The sequence below is a fragment of the Saccopteryx leptura genome, chromosome 2 (assembly GCF_036850995.1).
Source record: "Saccopteryx leptura isolate mSacLep1 chromosome 2, mSacLep1_pri_phased_curated, whole genome shotgun sequence".
NCBI lineage: Eukaryota > Metazoa > Chordata > Mammalia > Chiroptera > Emballonuridae > Saccopteryx > Saccopteryx leptura.
The window spans coordinates 183,777,275-183,795,919 of record NC_089504.1 but is presented as its reverse complement, the minus strand read 5'-3'; the positions used below and the strand labels follow the sequence as shown (position 1 = coordinate 183,795,919).

General features: G+C 42.6%; 2 protein-coding genes across 9 annotated transcripts in view; one reads left to right on the top strand and one right to left on the bottom strand.

The window, feature by feature from the left end:
- Positions 1–1,866: 1,866 nt before the first annotated feature.
- On the bottom strand, positions 1,867–8,094 carry HNRNPA1 (heterogeneous nuclear ribonucleoprotein A1). Of its 4 annotated transcripts, XR_010749299.1 has the most exons (12): positions 7,962–8,094; positions 7,304–7,420; positions 6,882–7,028; positions 6,578–6,788; positions 6,407–6,499; positions 6,239–6,331; positions 6,030–6,104; positions 5,638–5,796; positions 4,973–5,128; positions 4,674–4,739; positions 2,180–2,247; positions 1,867–2,007 (listed from the first exon to the last, which is right to left on the bottom strand). XR_010749299.1 is itself a non-coding variant. In XM_066369688.1 (11 exons), the coding sequence occupies exons 1-10, from the start codon at positions 7,974–7,976 to the stop codon at positions 4,684–4,686; spliced, it is 1,122 nt and encodes a 373-aa protein (XP_066225785.1). In that variant the 5' UTR covers positions 7,977–8,094; the 3' UTR covers positions 3,712–4,436; positions 4,674–4,683. The 4 variants fall into 4 exon arrangements, 3 of the variants coding, with proteins under 3 accessions (XP_066225785.1, XP_066225787.1, XP_066225786.1); XM_066369688.1 differs by lacking the exons at positions 1,867–2,007; positions 2,180–2,247 and adding an exon at positions 3,712–4,436; XM_066369690.1 differs by lacking the exons at positions 1,867–2,007; positions 2,180–2,247; positions 5,638–5,796 and adding an exon at positions 3,712–4,436.
- A 520-nt stretch (positions 8,095–8,614) lies between these two features.
- The window catches only part of CBX5 (chromobox 5), a 44,441-nt gene continuing 34,410 nt past the window's right edge, over positions 8,615–18,645 (top strand). Inside the window, exon 1 of one of the 5 annotated variants that reach the window (XM_066369671.1) lies at positions 8,615–8,767. The gene's annotated coding sequence lies outside the window, so the exon portion shown is untranslated. Of the gene's footprint in view, positions 8,864–18,645 lie in introns of all 5 variants that reach the window. The other 4 variants (XM_066369672.1, XM_066369675.1, XM_066369673.1 and 1 more) reach the window with 4 other exon arrangements.

Below are 18,645 nucleotides of genomic sequence, written 5' to 3'. Positions count from 1 at the left end.
ACCATATTTTTTGCTCCATAAGATGTACCTTTTTTCCCCCAAAAGAGGAGAAAATACCCATACATCTTATGGAGCAAAAAATACAGTAACTAAAAGCTTTCTATTTTTTTTTTTTTTTAATTTTTCTGAAGCTGGAAACAGGGAGGCAGTCTGACAGACTCCCCCATGCGCCCGACTGGGATCCACCCAGCACGCCCACCAGGGGGCGATGCTCTGCCCATCCAGGGTGTTGCTCTGTCACAACCAGAGCCACTCTAGCGCCTGGGGCAGAGGCCAAGGAGCCATCCCCAGCGCCCGGGTCATCTTTTGCTCCAATGGAGCTTTGGCTGCGGGAGGTGAAGAGACAGAGGAAGGAGAGGGGGAGGGGTGGAGAAGCAGATGGGCGCCTCTCCTGTGTGCCCTGGCCGGGAATTGAACCTGGGACTTCCACACGCCAGGCCGACGCTCTACCACTGAGCCAACCAGCCAGGGCAAAAGCTTTCTATTTTTGATAGAGCTGAATATAGTCCAAAAGACACACCCATATTCTCAAAAAATTGAAAATCTGGGATCAAATTATTAAGGGCAGGGCCTAGAGTTATCTGTTCAGAAACTTAGTATTCCACTTTAGGGACAAGACTTTTCATTCTAATCAGGCTCACAAATATACTTCAGATGCAAGTTTAGACATTTACTCAATGAGTATTTGCTGTGCACATCATAAGCCTTAGTTCTAAAACCTGGAGACAGCAAACAGTACAATGCTGTGCTTATGGAGATACACTGCAGTGAACATATACCATATTTTTCGCTCCATAAGACGCACGTGACTATAAAACACACCTGGAGTTTTAAGAAAAAAAATATTCTGAACCAAATGGTGTCATATTTAATAAAATACGGTATTGTTCAGTATGTGCCTAAAACAGGGTAGGTAGAACATGGCCTTGGAATGACTGGATTGTGAGCCTTTGCACCCACTTGGAACAGGGCAATTCTTTCGAGTCTACTCTTCCCATTTCTAAATCAATGTACACGGAATGTAATGGGAGTGTTCTTCAGAATGTCACCCCTATAAATTAAAAAAAAAAGCTTTTAGCAAACTGGTAGCCCCCGTTGCCCTATCTCATCAAACCACTATTGTATGAGGAACCACATCTAGTAATTTCTAAACCAAAAATGGACTAGCAAGATAAATGACCTCGACTCACCTACACCTCATTACCCACACCTTTGTTAAAATTGAGGCTGAATGACCTGATGGTAAGGAATATTAAAGGTTAATCATTCACTAAAATGGGAAATTAGTGCTCCTAAATTTTTAGGTTTATTACCTTTAAAGTTTAAACCTCCCTCTTCCACTTTGCCTGTGGTGGCAGTAGGTATTCAATTGGGAATGCTGAAATCATTTGAATCCATGCTAGAAACATACCCTTGCTCACCGAAGTTCATATCCACTAAGCTCCTCTAAAAATGGAACAGATAAGCCTAACTTCCAAAGAGTGGTGGTTCTTTTATAACTCAATTGTTTCTTGTCAGGTTAACTAGAAAAGGTATATCCTCAAGTGGAGTAATAGTTAACGGCTCACTTCTAATGGGGTCAAGACTTGTTGCTGCAGTGAGAACCTTTCTCAGATTTCACTAAATGGTGCCAATTGGATAAATTTTGAATTATAATCAGTTCCCACAACCCAATCCTCTCAATCTGAGTGCCAACTAGTGGCTGTTTAAAGTATTTATATAAGCTGTTAGGCCCTGCTCCTTTGGATTGTCCCTTAAGTTTTCTGGTTTAACAGGAATCTAGTGTCCTCTTGTTTTTCCCTTTCTTAAACTTGAAATGTACAGTACCAAGTTTACCTTAAGTGAGAGAAGGAAAATAAACAGAAACAAGTTAAAAGCATTTTATTTAAAAAGTCTATTCATAAAACTGAATGATTGATTCAAGCTGCAGCAGAGCTCATGAAAACTGCATGGCAGTGAAAATGAAGTACACAGAGGCTCAGATAAAGGTTGTCCCCTAAGGATGTCCTGTAAAAACAAAAATAAGGGTATGAAGCACTTTGTGTTCCAGTCAACTTTATTAGCCCATTTTTATCAAATAAGATTATTAAGTCTTTCTGGTTTTGAGGAAAACTTTTTTTCTTTCCTTTGGCAATACCAAACATAGTTACTGTCCATTACTTAATAAATAAAAACTTACCTTTTACCCATGAGCTTGGAGAGATGAGTGTTTTATAACAGTTGATTAATCCTGTAGTAGACTCCTCCCTAGAAAAGCAAACACCCTTTAGAACTAGCTTTTCTGAGACCAAGCCCCAACTCAGGCTAAACCCCCACCCACCACTAATGGTCCACCCACCCTCCCACCATCATTTTGGGGCAGATTCTAATGCATTGAGCCATTGTTTTAAGGAAATGGGTCAAAGAAAGATAGGAAATGGATTAAAAAGGGCAAAACTATTATTCACAGTAGAGGCAGTTAAAGTGCTCATTTCCTTCATTTAAGTAGTCACAAGGGTGTCAATTTAAAACAATCCATCTCCAGAAAAACCAAATTCAGCTTAACTGGACTAGTTTTGGCTCAATATATTAAGAAAAATATAACAGAAAACTGGATTTTAGATAACTATATGGAAGTAAAATCTGTTCTTACCTACCAGCATAGCAATAAAACCTTTCCTCCTGGTTCTGACTGCTAGTCCTAAGAGTCAGATGTGCCTTAACTCTTGTCTGCCTCCTTTCTTGCGATGGTCACTGAAATTTCACTCCCTCCTAGTTTTCATGGAGGGTGCCGTGGCCTGCCCCTGGCTTATCTGTACTCCACATACCACAAGTGTCTACTCTCAGCTGTAGAGTGTCTGAGCTCGGAGCCATTCGCGCTATATTTGCTAGCAGTTCCTAGTAGCTGAACATCTCTCCTGGATCTTTAAAGGCATTGTCAGGAATCCTGAGGTATCTGCAAACTCCCTCAATAGTTACGGTTCCACCTGCCATTGCAAACTCAGCCAATATCAAACCCATGGAACTGTATCATCCATCCATGCTTTCCCACCCACCTCCACCTCCCACCCACCTCCCCGACCCTCCCCTCCACAAAACCTCCAAGTAACACACCCATGGGATGAAATACAGTCCTAGTGATAAACAAATCTCTATGCTACTAGGTAGATACAATGGCACTGAAATTAAGGGCATCACAGGGAGAGCTCAAAAGAATCTATGTACAAACAACAATGACTGGAGATCAAGTTATTGTTATAAGATTTAGAAATCATTTTCTATACAATTAACATTTCAGGATAATGTGTGATCTTGTGCCACACTTAAAGGGAAACTGCAGTTAGCATGTTTGTAAGCAATAAGGGTCCTCAACACCTCCATAATATTTATCTCCAAGTAGACAACTAGTGTGGTTAAAAAAAAAATTAAAAAAAATCAAAGAACTTCTATACAGACCCACCCAACCAGAACAAAGTAAACTGCAGTTTTCCTTTAATGTAAGCCTGTTTTTGTGTAGGGTTAAGAAATTCTTACTGGTGCTGGTCAGTTTAAAAATGTCTCCCAAATACTTCTAATCCGTGGACTTTTGGGGTGGCATTAGCCAGCAGCTGTTTCTATTTTCTGGCAAAGTTTTGAACTTGAATTGTGATAGAGCATTCAACATTTTCAGGGGTAGTGGGTAGGGAAAGTCCAAAGCTTTGCCAGTCCCAAATCCATACAGTTGTCATTCCATTCAAGAGGATATTAAATCGTTTATTGATTACACATAATGGATGATACACAAACTTCATTCCCATCTATAATTTTATCTGGTACCATAATTCAATTTAGATATATTGCATATAGGATGTGCCAACAATCATTAATAACCAAATAAACCCGTGACTCTGCTTGGGTGACCCTTTTAATGGTGAACTCCAGGTCACAACACAGTAACTGTCAATTCAACTACATCAAGGTTTCTGAAGACAATTGCTTCTGTGGCCCAGCAGATTGCAAATAAATTTCAAATGGAACCTGGCATCATCCTGAAGAATTCTAACTTCACACTGGGGTAATTTACCAAGATGGCTTCAGAGTAGACTAACTTTACACAGCACATTTAAAAAAAGACACATTTATTCAGCGTCATGATCAGACTATTACATTTAGCAATCAACAGCATGGGTGCAAAAAAAAAAAAAAAAGAAAAAGAAAAAAAAAAACTACATTAAAAACCCTTGTTGGAATGCTTTACACTTTCCACAGAACAGAAACTAAAATAACCTGTTATACAATTAGTCACAAATACAGTCCTCGAGTTTTTTTGCCCATTCACATGAGTATTGTCTAAAACATGTCTTCTTTGTAGCAGCTAGGCCCTGCCACCACTGTGCTTGGCTGAGTTCACAAATCTGTTGTAACCTGTAGCTTCCCTGTCACTTCTCTGGCTCTCCTCTCCTGCTAAGCTTTGTTTCCTGTTGAACAATATGGAATAAAGTTGTTAATCTAAACATATTAAGACTTAAGGCTACAATCCAACAGCAACTTTGTTTCCCACAAATTTTGCTAATCTGCACATTAACTTAATTTTCACAATTTTACTGCAGTTACAATGTTAACTATGTTACACTGCTTAGCAAAATTAGGGTTACGGGGCTGATTATCAATTATAAAAACTAAATCAAAATACAAAAAGGTGGTTGGTTACTTACCTGGCAGTAATTAAAACCTTCTGCCACTGCCATAGCTACTGCTGCTGCTGGAACCACCATAGCCACCTAAGAATAAAGTTTAAAGTTTGTTCCTTTAACTTTTGGAAGTGGCAATAGACACTTCTAAATTTGAGGCAACAAAACTCAAATCTGAGTTTAAGCTCAGATAACGTTTTCAATTATCGCAGGTTACCATTCACGTAAGTATTTTGAAGGTTTTAAACTCAGTGTTTTATCACTAGCGCCAATTGTAAATACACTTAGCCCTCTAACACTACATGAATACACACATTCTATACCTTGGTTTCGAGGTTTGGCAAAGTACTGGCCTCCACCACCATAGGGACCAGAGCTTCTGCCTCCAAAGTTTCCTCCCTTCATGGGTCCAAAATTTGAAGATTGATTGTTGTAATTGCCAAAATCATTGTAGCTTCCGCCACCTCCAAAATTGCTTCCTAGGAATGAAAAGAGGGTTTTTATCTGTTGTTACTTAGGAAAGATGACAGCTCTGAAATCTATTCAGTGTTCAGAGTGGAAAAAACAAGTTGCATGATCTGCCTGCCTTCCTCCCAAAGGCATTCAGTTGAATACAGTATTAAAAAAAATTTACCCAATTCACCATGACAACGCATACTATATCTAAACCTGTAGGCTTTTACCCTTTCAGGGAGCACTGCAAACCTATGCTGGATACATCAACTAAGTGCCTATGGTCCCAAAGAAAACACTAAATCCTACTAGAGCTAATCTAGTTCTAGTTGAAGATGCCACTATATCCACTTATTCATCTATTTGGGAGTGAGGCGGCCCAGCTTAAAGCTAGGAGGTAGCATAGCAAGCCCATTAAAGCATACCATGCAGTGTGCCACATAATGCTTTAAGAGCATCTAATCCCCACATGGGCATATATTCTACAAAACTAATCTAGCTACTACACCAAGTACCTGGATCACTGGATACCTACCACTACCACCGCCAAAGCCGCCTCCGCCTCCTCCGTTGTTATAGCTGTCATAGCTGCCACTCCCGCCATAGCCACTGCCCTGGTTTCCATAACCCTGTCCACCACTTCCATAGCCTCTGCTTCCTCCAGAGTAACCAGGGCCGCCTCCTCCATAACCACCTACAAGAATACAATTCTTCTCAATAAGACAAAAGTATTCAACAATCAAAATCTTTTATGTGTAATGGGTAACAGCCTGCTTGCATCATGCTGTTATGGTCAGAGTTTAGCTTGTCATGCACCAGATATACTAGTTTTAGTCTACCAACCTATTCTATAAGTCACCAAAACTTTTTACCTATTTATTTCTATAAACAAAACAAAAAAATCTAAACAAAAAGTACAAAACTTACCATCGTTACCAAATCCATTATAGCCATCCCCACTGCCACCATATCCACCTCCACCACGGCTGCCTCCAAAGCCACCTGGAAAAAAGCAGTTTTTAAAGCAGACTAAAAGTGTGTAAAATATATAAACTGCAGGAGTTATAGCCTTTAACATAGATAATTAAACTTAAACCTTACTAACTGGTAACAACAAAAAGTATAACCAAAATCACCTCGACCACTGAAATTTCCTCCACGACCAAAGTTGTCATTCCCACCAAAACCACCTCCACGACCACCTCCGAAGTTTCCAGAACCACTTCGACCTTAACAAGAGAGGTTGTGTTAAACCATACAGATTGAAATTGGTCTTTAAGGTTTAATTATAGCAACAAACGCACCTCTTTGGCTGGATGAAGCACTAGCCATCTCTTGCTTAGATAGGGCTTTCCTTACTTCACAGTTGTGGCCATTCACAGTATGGTATTTCTGAACTAAAAAAACACAACTTCAGGGTTTAGAACACAACCCAGACTTCAGAACCCTTAGCAAACACTTAATTTGACACTCACTGACAATCTTGTCTACAGAGTCATGGTCATCAAAGGTTACAAAAGCAAAGCCTCTCTTTTTGCCACTGCCTCGGTCAGTCATAATTTCAATCACTTCAATTTTTCCATACTGTTCAAAATAATCTCTTAGGTGATGTTCTTCAGTGTCTTCTTTAATACCACCGACAAAGATCTTTTTCACAGTTAAGTGGGCACCAGGTCTTTGAGAATCCTAAGAGAAAAAAAATTAAGTTATTTATATTAGTAAATATACACCAAAATTAAGTTATGAATCCCCAAATGTGTAATCCACTCAATAGCTTACTTCTCTCGAAACAGCCCTCTTTGGTTCCACAACTCTTCCATCCACCTTGTGTGGCCTTGCATTCATGGCTGCATCCACCTCCTCCACAGTGGCATAGGTGACAAACCCAAAGCCTCTGGAGCGCTTGGTATTTGGATCTCTCATCACCTGAGATGTCAATTCATTTAATACATGGTAAGACCATAAAAACTACTGCCATTTTCTTGGATAAAATAGAAAACGATGTATTAACCCTTTACATAAAACCCGTTTCCCATCAACCATCTACCCGAAACTTATTAAGAGGGAGCTTTCTAAAGCCACATCTTCCCCTTGTCAAGTTACTTCAAACTACAATCCTGTTAACAATCTTCATAAGCATTCAAAAACAAGGACAAGTGTATCAGCAGTTCTACCGCTCATTTATTTCCTCCAAGCCTTACCACACAGTCTGTGAGCGTTCCCCATTGCTCAAAATGGCTCCTCAGACTCTCATCGGTTGTTTCAAAGCTCAAACCACCAATAAAGAGCTTCCGCAGCTGTTCTGGCTCCTTGGGAGACTAGGAGTAGGAGGAGAAAAAACGTTAACTGGGTCTATAACGCAAAACCTATCACTTGAAAAGAAGCAAAAGTAAACAGCAACGTGGGTAGCACTTATTGTCCCTTTGGGTCGCGGCATGCCACGTGCTTCACCCCACCGCGAGACGGTATGCTGGGGCTGGGAAACAGCGAGCGCATGCGTCCCTGCTCCCCGACGCACGCGTAACAAAAGGGCTGGGCGGGAGAAGTCCATCCCGAATAAGAGAATAGAGCTATTTTTTTAAGAAACTCGCCAGAGACAAGGTTAAAAAAAAAAGTCTTAACGTGCCAAAAAGTTTTCCTGGGAAGAATGAGCCAGCCGAGACAAATAAGGATTACAGGACGGCGGCCTCATGGCCACGACGAGGACAAAATGGCGACCTGAACTTTGGGAGGGGTAGGCCCTGGCCGCACCGAAGGACCGCCGAACTGAGAAGTGCAAGAAGCCAATCCAAACTGCATCCCACCGAACTCGAGAAGGGGCGAGAAAGAAAATTAATTTGGAGAGAGGGTCTTACCCACCTCTGACTTAGACATGATGACTGCAGGAGAATAGACTTCAGCGATGCTCACTCCGCGACGTCCACCAGGAAAAAGGAGAGATCTAACGAACGTATCTGCCAGCCTACCTTCGGCCTCGCTTTTTTATCCCGCCTCCACCCTTACGGTATTGGTAGACTCCGCCCCTGAGTAGCTCTGATTGGATACTTGAAATAGTTTCGGCTACTATTGGTCTGTGAGACTGCATTACTGTTTAACGTCAGCCGTTTGGGCGTTTTACGCAGTCTCCACCTCCCAGAATCCATTGGTTCCCGAGTAACATTGCTCTTAGCTAGTCTGATTGGCTGGCCAACCAATCACTCATATTTGAATGTACCTAGGGTATTTAAATAAATAACTTTTTAATCTTCCACGTCTCAAATATTACATTCTACTTTTGTCAGAGTATGGTTAATACTATGTATCAAGTAGCAAGAAATTATTTTTTGCAGCAACTTGTCTGCTAAGCCATGTGTAGTAAAATGGCGAGTACGCAGGCGTATTAAGAAGTTCCGCTGGCTCAAGAAACATATGAAATGGCGGGCGGGAGACGGCGGCGAATCTACAGCGCCTGCGTAGTGGCGGAAGCTGTGTTCCGTTTTGCGCAGGCGTAGTGGGCGGAGAAAAAAAGGTCTGGTTTCAGGATTTTGTCGCGCAGGCGCAGAGAAGGACCCGTTTTGGCGGGCGGTTGGCGTTGCGCAGAAGACAGCGGTTGAGGTGGTTGCCATCCGGCCTCATCACAGAGAAAGAGGGAAGACATTAGCGTGAGTGATCGGCTTAGATCCTGGGTGAATGGAGGAGAGCCTTGCTTAGCCCTACGAGGTCTTGGAACGACTCCAGTTAGGCCCGTTATTGTGTGAAATGAATGGAGCGCGGAGGTGGGGGTGGGTCCGGTCAACCAATGGAAGAACAGGGGCGGATATTTTTGTCCCCTTAGGTTGTGTGGAGCTTTGCCGCCGAAGGGTTTGACCGGCAAGTATTTAGCCCAATTGGGTCTGCCTTTAGCTGCCGACTGATCGGTTCTTGGGCTATCGATATGTAAGAGGCGGGTCTTCTCCTGAGCAGCGTCTCACTAAGCCAATGAGCACGAAGCGCGCGGTAGGTTGGGCTCCTTGGATAGGCAACGGTTTGACTCCAATGGGAACTAAAGGAATAGGGCTGTTGAAGGGTTAGACCCAATCTGGAGCCAGTAAGGGAACAACCTTTAGAGGTCGCTCGGCCGGATTGTCCAGTCAGCACCCCAAAGGACGGGTCTAATATTTGGTGTGGAGAGTAAGGGGATTCAATGCCTGTGATGGCGCGTCGGGTGGATATTTTGTCCACGATGACTTCTCTAATGGAGCTTTTAGGTCTCCATCCCGTAAACCTCTTAGGGAAGCTATATGTTTACTCCTGTATACCTCGAGTATGCCATTTCCCCCATATCTGTACATTATATCATCTACCATTGATTTTGGGGGGAGCAAGTGAAGTCTTTTGACTTTGAGAACTGGCTTCTTCAGAGAGATTGACTTGAAATTTTAGAACGAATGGAATAAAGCTCTATGTACAATCGTGGAAAGGCCCCCGAGAAAATCCACATAATGCATATTCCCACGAATAACTCAGTATTTGTAAATCCATAGAGTTTTGGAAAGCTACATAACTAAAGTTGTGTTATCTCTAGGGATACAGTGGGGTCAGGGCAAATTGGATATCTAATGTTTAAATCTTTACAGGGATAGTAATTTGTGATTAAAATTAAGTTAAAAATCAGCTGTTTTTTGCCTGACCTGTGGTGGCGCAGTGGATAAAGCGTCCGCCTGGAACACTGAGGTTGCCGGTTCAAAACCCTGGGCTTCCCTGGTCAAGGCACATATGGGAGTTGATGCTTCCTGCTCCTCCCCCCTTTCTCTCTCTCTCTCTCTCTCTCCTTTCTAAAATGAATAAATAAATTAAAAATCAGCTGTTTTTTGTGTTTCCATTCATAATCACCTTCTCACCACCATTTTTTACACCTCAAAAGAGAGCTGTTTTTCCCTTAGGAACTAAGGTGATTCTGGTCTAGAAGTATAATTTTTTTTTTTTTTGTATTTTTCTGAAGTTGGAAACGGGGAGGCAGACAGACTCCCGCATGCGCCTGACCGGGTTTCACCCGGCATGCCCACCAGGGGGCAATGCTCTGCCCATCCGGGGCGTCGCTCTGTTGCAACCAGAGCCATTCTAGCGCCTGAGGCAGAGGCCATGGAGCCATCCTCAGCGCCCGGGGCCAACTTTGCTCCAATGGAGCCTTGGCTGTGGGAGGGGAAGAGAGAGACAGAGAGGAAGGAGAGGGGGAGGGGTGGAGAAGCAGATGGGTGCTTCTCCTGTGTGCCCTGGCTGGGAATCGAACCTGGGACTCCCGCACGCCAGGCCGACGCTCTACCACTGAGCCATGGCCAGGAATTGAACCTGGGACTCCCACACGCCAGGCCGACGCTCTACCACTGAGCCAACCGGCCAGGGCCTAGAAGTATAAAATTTAAAAGTAGCTTTTTTTTTTCTTAATGAGAGAAGGGGAGATAGTGAGACAGATTTCCACTTGCAACCTGACTGGAATCCACCTGGAATCCCTGTTTGGGGCCGATGCTGGAGTACTGAACTATTTTTAGTGCCTGACGCTGTTGCTAGGAACTACCGAGCTGTCCTCAGCAGGCGGGTGATGCTAGAACCAATTGAGCCACTGACTGTGGGAGGGGAAGGGGGAGAGGGAGGAGGAGAGAAGCAGATGGTTGCTTCTCCTGTGTGCCCTGACCAGGAATCAAACCGAGCAACATCTGTCCGTGTACCCAGCTGAGGTTCTATCCACTGAGCTACCAGCCAGGGCCAAAAAGCAACTTTTTGAGTACTTTGTACATGCTAGGCATCAGGTTAGGTGCTTTACAAGGATTATCCATGCCCTAGGTGCCTTTTTCTTATGTCTCTTTGAGGAACTTCCCAACATATATATCTTTTCTTTACACCATTAAAGAGTTTCTGAGCCTCTTTTTGCTGTTTTTCTGAGGCTGTCTGAATTTGGATAAGAAGGAAGGTGATATTTAGGGTGTTGCAGCAGGAGGGCTCATCCATCACCTGGATTTTTCTTTTGCCTTTTGATTATACTTCCTTCAAAGTGTTTATTGTACATGCAGTCCATTTCCTGTTGGTAATACCCATTCTTATTCTAAGATCTTTAGTTAAATAAATTTTTATTACATTTTGGCTACATTACAAATTTTTATTACATTTGGTACATATGAAGTACCATTATAATTAGAGATCTTGATGATTTAAAAGATGATTTTGGTTTAGCTTACAGTGAACAGAGGAGTGATTTTCACGTTCTGGCACTTGCCAAAGGACAAACCTATTTCATATTTGATTATAAACTATTTGTAGGTATACTAATAACAGCTGCTTAGTTTATAAGAACTAAAAGGTTATAGGTTAAGGATATCTCTACCTTATTTAAGTTAAAAAAGAATACAATTTGGTGTACAGAGTTTCTCAGTGGTAGCACCATTGATATTTTTGGCAGGGTAAATGCATCTCACCTCCTCCCATCCCCATTTGTGACAAAATGTCTCCAGCCATTGCCAGATGTTGTCGGCTGTGTTGTTGGAGCAAAATCTTCAATAATTGAAAACCATTGATCTAAAATGACAGAAGTAGGCCCTGGCTGGTTGGCTCAGTGGTAGAGTGTTGGCCTGGCGTGCAGGAGTCCTGGGTTCGATTCCTGGCCAGGGCACACAGGAGAAGCACCCATCTGTTTCTCCACCCCTCCCCCTCTCCTTCCTCTCTGTCTCTCTTTTCCCCTCCTGCAGCCAAGGCTCCCTTGGAGCAAAGTTTGCCCAGGCGCTGAGGATGGCTCTGTGGCCTCTGCTTCAGGCGCTAGAATGGCTCTGGATGCAACAGAGCAACGCCCCAGATGGGCAGAGCATCGCCCCCTGGTGGGCATGCCAGGTGGATCCCGGTTGGGCACATGCAGGAGTCTGTCTGCCTCCCCGTTTCCAACTTCAGAAAAATACAAAAAAATAAAATGACAGAACTAGAATTAATTATCTTGTCAAAATCTTTTACTAATTGGAAACTTGAGGGAGAAGATGGGTAAAGTATTTAGGAAATGACCATTGGTAAATGAAACACTAAATCCTAATGATTACCTCTTCAGATATAGAGTGATCATTGTTGTATTGGATAAAAGGAAAATTTCATTAAGTTTTTTTTTTTACCATTGATTGTATCTTATGTTTGGCTTCCTAAAATAATGACGTGTGTTTTCTAGGAAGTTAGACTTGCTTCAAATGCTCCTTGCATTTCACCTGAGTCAAACGTCTTTCCTTTACTGGGATTCTTTTGGATCAGTGTCTCGAACCTTTTTTAACCTTGATCCTCAATGAGAAATATATTTTATACTGACTCTCTACACACATTGAAACAAACTGTACAAATAAATGTGTAAAGCACTGTGATAGATTTTGTATCTACAGTACACTATTTCATTTTCCTAAGAACATAGGTCATTTTCTGCTGGTTTCACAGCTGTATACAGACTCACAGTTTAAAGAAAAAAGAAAAACAGCTGATCTATAGAATAGGTAACCAAATTATGCCACCTTAGATTACTCTCTGAGTGGATTCCCCCAGTCTCCATTCCCAGTTACTTTGGTGTATAAACACATTATTCAGTGACCACTCATTTGATGTTTTCTGTATATTTTAATTTGAAACATTTCAGGATTTGAACATAGTTTTTGGTTTACAAATACCAAAACCATAGTATGTGGTATACAAATAAAAATCGCTTGTTTTATTGTGAATTACCTTACAATGTCATAGTCAATATAGGTCTGATGAACATTTCTTTAGTGGGAAGATTTTATTTAAAGCCTGACCAGGTGGTGGCACAGTGGATAGAGCATCAATCAGCCTGGGATGCTGAGGACCCAGGTTCCAAACCCTGAGCTCACCAGCTTAAGCGCAGGGTCGCTGGTTTGAATGTGGGATCATAGATATGATGCCCCATGGTTACTGGCTTGCACACCAAATTGCTGGCTTGAGCAAAGGAGTCACTTGCTCAGCTGCAGGCCCCCTGCCCCCAAGTACACATGAGAAAGCAATCAATGAACAACTACGGTGCCACAACTATGAGTTGGTGCTTCCCGTCTCTCTCCTTTTCTGTCTGTCCCTGTCTTTCTGTCTGTCTGTCTCCCTTAAAAGCTGGGGAAAGTGAAACAAGGAGGGGCCTAGGACAGAAGCAGCAGCAGTAGAAAGTCTAGGTGAGGCTGCTTTGGCTCTAGAAATGTTATGGGAAAGTGAGCGTGATTCCGGGGCTGGGTGTTGGGGGTACTCTGGTGGGGAAATTTTAGTGGGTAGTTTTTCATTGAAGTTCTGAGAGTATCACATTGGAATTTTCTAAATTTAGACTTTTTTTTTTTGTCTTTGGGGAACCTGGCTTGCTTGTTAATACAAAATTTTGAGCCTATGTTACAAAAATTAAATTTCAAGCTCTTGTGTTTAGTTCTTAGAGGCATACTATTTTAGCCAAACCTAAAAGAGAAAATAACACATCTTCACTGAAAACCAGTCAGCAGGTGAGCAGAATGATGTTTGAGAAAAAAGGAAGAACATACTTTTGAGGTGACTGGGTTTTTTATATGTCTAGGAAAGTTCTGTTGTTTACAGAGCCCTGCCAGTAACTCCAGAAAATAGAGAAAGGTGTTCAGGGCACAAAATTTTCTGAGAAAGAGAAGTATTTTTTGCTTTTATTGAGGTATTTTATTTAAACATGTAGCGTGATTTATCTTACTAGAATAGCCCCTTTAACAACCTCTGGTAAAGCATTTCTTTCCTTTTTTATTCTTTTACTTGCTTTATTTTATTTTTTTTTAGTTTGCCCATTCTGAGGTGTATTTTTAGGATTCTATTGTAATACTTACTACATAAAAAAATGTAAAAGACAGTGTTAAATATTACTTGCTCTATTTTTTTTAATTTTTTTATTTATTTATTCATTTTAGAGAGGAGAGGGAGAGACAGAGAGAGAGAGGAGAGACAGAGAGAGAGAAGGGGGGAGGAGCTGTAAGCATCAACTCCCATATGTGCCTTGACCAGGCAAGCCCAGGGTTTTGAACCGGCGACCTCAGCATTTCCACATTGACGCTTTATCCACTGCGCCACCACAGGTCAGGCTACTTGCTCTATTTTTATTTCCATTCACCTTACATGAAATTGAGTCTAAAGCTGTGTACTATAGATACTGATTTTAAAAAATATTAAATTACAGTGTGAACTATTGCTTGTAATGGACTTAGTACGATCGTTTCTTACACGTTGTTATTCATGAACTTGGACTCTGGGTTATCATCTTTTTCCCTGACGTAAATAAACTTTGATTTTCCTTTGCTCCTTGTAGAGGATGGCTTTAGCTGATCATTGTACTAATGGGAAGAAGTCCAGGTCATCCTGAGAAGAGTTGGCTTGTGCAGAGTCCAAAATGCAGATTTGTTGGATTTTTGTAAGCCACTTGAAGGCACATATTCATTTCTGATGACAACTTTACACTTGTGTTGGCAGAACACCCACAATGACAACTGTTGCCTATTTTAGTCTGTCCAGGAGCTCTACCAGCTAGCATGTTTGGGGGGAAACCTACACTCTTTTTCTTAGCAGCTATGTAAGTATTAAACCTTTCTGAGTTTGTCTTTTCAGATCTGCCAATATTTTTGAGTAAATTGCAACCTGTGATTGTCTCGATTTACCATTCAAAATGAGGGATTCGAAGTTTTAGGCAGTCTTTAGGTAACTTGAAGCACACTTCTTTTCAAATCAGAATTGGTTTTATGTGTCCAGTTCACAATTTTTAAAATTTTATTTTCCCTGGCCTGACGTGTGGTGGCGCAATGGATAAAGCATCGACCTGGAATGCTGAGGTTGCTGGTTTGTGCCCCATCAAGGCTTTACAAATGGGAGTTAATTCTTCCTGCTCCCCCTACTTCATAAAAACAATTAATTAATTAATTTTAAAAGGAAAACATTTTATTTCCTTTGTATGTTAGTTTCTTTCTTTCTTTTTTTTTAAGAGACAAACATTGATCTGTTCTGATATGTGTCCTGATCAGGAATAGAACCAGCAACCTCTATGCACTTGGATGATGCCTTAACCAACTGAGCTATCTGGCCAGGGGTTTCTTTTCTTTCTTTGTTTCTTTTTTTAAATCATGCTGTGTGTTAGTTTCTTGTGACTGCTATGACAAATTAACACAATCTTGGTGGCTTCAAACAACAGGAATTTATTGTCACAGTACTGGAGGTTCAAAGTTTGTAATTAATGTGTTGAGCCTCCTGGAGGCTCTAGGGGAGAGTCCCTTCCCTCAGTGTATTTCTGTCAATTCCTTTTTCTGTCTCTCTTATAAGGATACATGTGATTGCATTTAAGGCCCATCCAGATAATCTAGGAGAAATTCTCCTTTCACATCTTTTTTTTTTTTTTTTTTTTTCTGAAGTTTGAAACAGGGAGGCAGTCAGACAGACTCCCGCATGCGCCCAACTGGGATCCACCCGGCACGCCCACCAGGGGGCAATGCTCTGCCCATCTGGGGCTTCGCTCTGCCGCAATCAGAACCATTCTAGTGCCTGAGGCAGAGGCCACAGAGCCATCCTCAGCGCCCCGGGCCAACTTTGCTCCAATGGAGTCTTGGCTGTGGGAGGGGAAGAGAAAGACAGAGAGGAAGGAGAGGGGGAGGGGTAGAGAAGCAGATGGGCGCTTCTCCTGTGTGCCCTGGCTGGGAATTGAACCCGGGACTCCTGCAGGCCAGGCCAACGCTCTACCACTGAGCCAACTGGCCAGGGCCTTTTTGTTGTTTTCTACAAGAGGGAGAGAGATGAGAAGCATCAACTTGTCATTGTATCACTTTAGTTGTTTATTGATTGCTTCTCATTCATGCCTTAGCTGGGAGTGGGACTCCAGCTGAGCAAGTGACCCCTTGCTCAAAGCCAGTGACCTCAGACTCATGTTGATGATCCCATGCTCAAGCCAGTGAGCCTGCACTCAAGCTGGTGACCTTGGGGTTTTGAACCTGGGACCTAGCATCCAGGCCAATGTTTTGTCCACTGCTCCACCACTGGTCAGGTGTTGGAATTTGTTTTTGAAGTCAGTAACTTTAAGTGCAAATCAAGAACTCACCCAGTATTTTGGTTGGGTGATTTTGCCTAGGAATTGATAGAAGACAGTTGTTGGCTGGTTGTCAGTTCCTTGGGGTATTATCAACGTAGGATAACAAACCTGTACTTACTAATTGTGTATGATTTTTCTAAGGAGAGTATAATGGACTAGCTGGGCCATTTTTTAACTTTCATCCTATGGCTATGAACTTTGTAGTCTGAATGTCCTTTCTAGTAAGAGCAGTTTGTCAAAATTAAACACTAACGGATTATTCTACCTGAAACTAGGTCATGGGCCTCCATTTAGAAATATTCACATGCAGTTGTGTTCTTCAAATGTACTAAGTTCCTGTTCCATTATGCTTCGTTACTAGGAAGGACAATAGAAAGCATGGGATTAAGATGGTGTTGTTGAAAGAACTATTTCAAGATCAAGTTAAAAAAGAAAGTTTTATAACATACTCATTATCTATTTCTTCCATGGAGAGGAGAAACCAAACTGAATTCCAGTATTCTTCTGATTGTAATCTACATCTTTTTTTTCTTTTTCAAGTGAGAGGAGGGGAGATAGACTCCCACACAAGCCTTGACTGGGATCTACCCAGCGACCCCCCATGTGGGGCCATGCTCACACTGAGCTATTTTTAGCACCTGAGGTGGAGAACATCTGCCCTCCTCAGCACCCAGGCAGTTGTGCTCCACCAATGACTGCAGGAGGGGAAGGGGGGGGGGGTTGGAGGAGGGGTAGAGAAGAAAATGGGTGCTTCTCCTGTGTGCCCTGACCAGGAATCAAACCCAGGACATCCACACACCGGGCTGATGCTCTACCACTGAGCCATCTGGCCAGGGCCATAATCTACATGTCTTAAAGCAAATTTATATCTGAGCCAGCAGGCATAATTATGTCATGATAAAATGCCCTATGCTAAAGAGGTCAACCAACAGGTTGGGAAATCTATCTTAAGTTTGGTTTTTAGACTGACCAGGTAGTGGTGCAGAAGATAGAGCATCGGACTGGGATGCAGAGGACCCAGGTTCAAGACCCCAAGGTTGCCAGCTTGAGCGCGTGCTCATCTGGTTTGAGCAAGGCTCACCAGCTTGGATCCAAGGTCGCTGGCTTGAGCAAGGGGTTACTTGGTCTGCTGTAGCCTCCGGGTCAAGGCACATATGAGAAAGCAATCAGTGAACAACTAAGGTGTTGCAACAAAAAACTAATGATTGATGCTTCTCATCTCTCTCCGTTCCTGTCTGTCCCTATCTATCCCTCTCTCTGACTCTCTCTCTGTCTCTGTAAAAAAAAAAAAAAAAGGTTTGGTTTCTAAGGCAAATACTTAAACTTCATGTGCCTTGTTTTTCATCAAGGCATATGGAATAAGTCAGTAAGATTCACCTCAGATGGAATTGTGGAGTATAATACTGCCAATTTGTTCAGTACTTTACAATAATAAATTATACCAAAGGATCTGATAAAACATAGGCAAACTTCATTTATATGAGTAGTGGGAAACAAACATACATAAAACTTATAGATAGTTCAGAAAATTCATTAAAATTATCTTTTTTTTTTTTTTTTTTTCCCCTGAAGTTGGAAATGGGGAGGCAGTCAGACAGATTCTCGCATGCGCCTGACGGGGATCCACCCTGCACGCCCACCAGGGGGCGATGCTCTGTTGCAACCAGAGCCATTCTAGCGCCTGAGGCAGAGGCCACAGAGCCATCCTCAGCGCCCGGGCCAACTTTGCTCCAATGGAGCCTTGGCTGCAGGAGGGGAAGAGAGAGACAGAGAGGAAGGAGAGGGGGAGGGGTGGAGGAGCAGATGGGTGCTTCTCCTGTGTGCCCTGGCTGGGAATTGAACCTGGGACTCCTGCACGCCAGGCCGACGCTCTACCACTGAGCCAACCAGCCAGAGCAAAATTATCATTTTTTAAAGATTTTATTTATTGCCTGACCAGACGCTGGTACAGTGGATAGAGCGTTGGACTGGGATGCAGAGGACCCTGGTTTGAAACCCTGAGGTTGCCAGCTTGAGCGTGGGCTCATCTGGTTTGAGCACAGTTCACTAGCTTGAACCCAAGGTAGCTGGCTTGAACAAGGGGTCACTCACTCTGCTGTAGGCCCCCCCCCATCAAGGCACATGTGAGAAAGTAATCAATGAACAATGGAGCCACAATGAAGAATTAGAATTGATGCTTCTCATCTCTCTCCCTGTCTGTCCTTATCTATCTGTCTATCTGTCTGTCTGTTTCTCTCTCTCTCTCTCTCTCTGTCTCTGTCACACATACAAAAAGATTTTATTGATTTTAGAGGGAAGGTGGGGGTAGGAGGGACAGGAAGCATCTTTTTTTTTAAATTTTTTTAAATTTTATTTATTCATTTTAGAAAGGAGAGAGAGAGAAGAGAGAGAGACAGAGAGAGAGAAGGGGGGGAGGAGCAGGAAGCATCAACTCCCATATGTGCCTTGACCAGGCAAGCCCAGGGTTTCGAACCGGCGACCTCAGCATTTCCA

Bases quoted from the DNA above. Each gene is read 5' to 3' on its own strand.
- HNRNPA1 (XM_066369688.1), bottom strand. The intron at 7,029-7,303 runs GTAAGGCTTGGA...TTGACATCTCAG, and splicing joins GAACGCTCACAGACTGTGTG to GTGATGAGAGATCCAAATAC. The intron at 6,332-6,406 runs GTGCGTTTGTTG...TCTCTTGTTAAG, and splicing joins TGCTTCATCCAGCCAAAGAG to GTCGAAGTGGTTCTGGAAAC.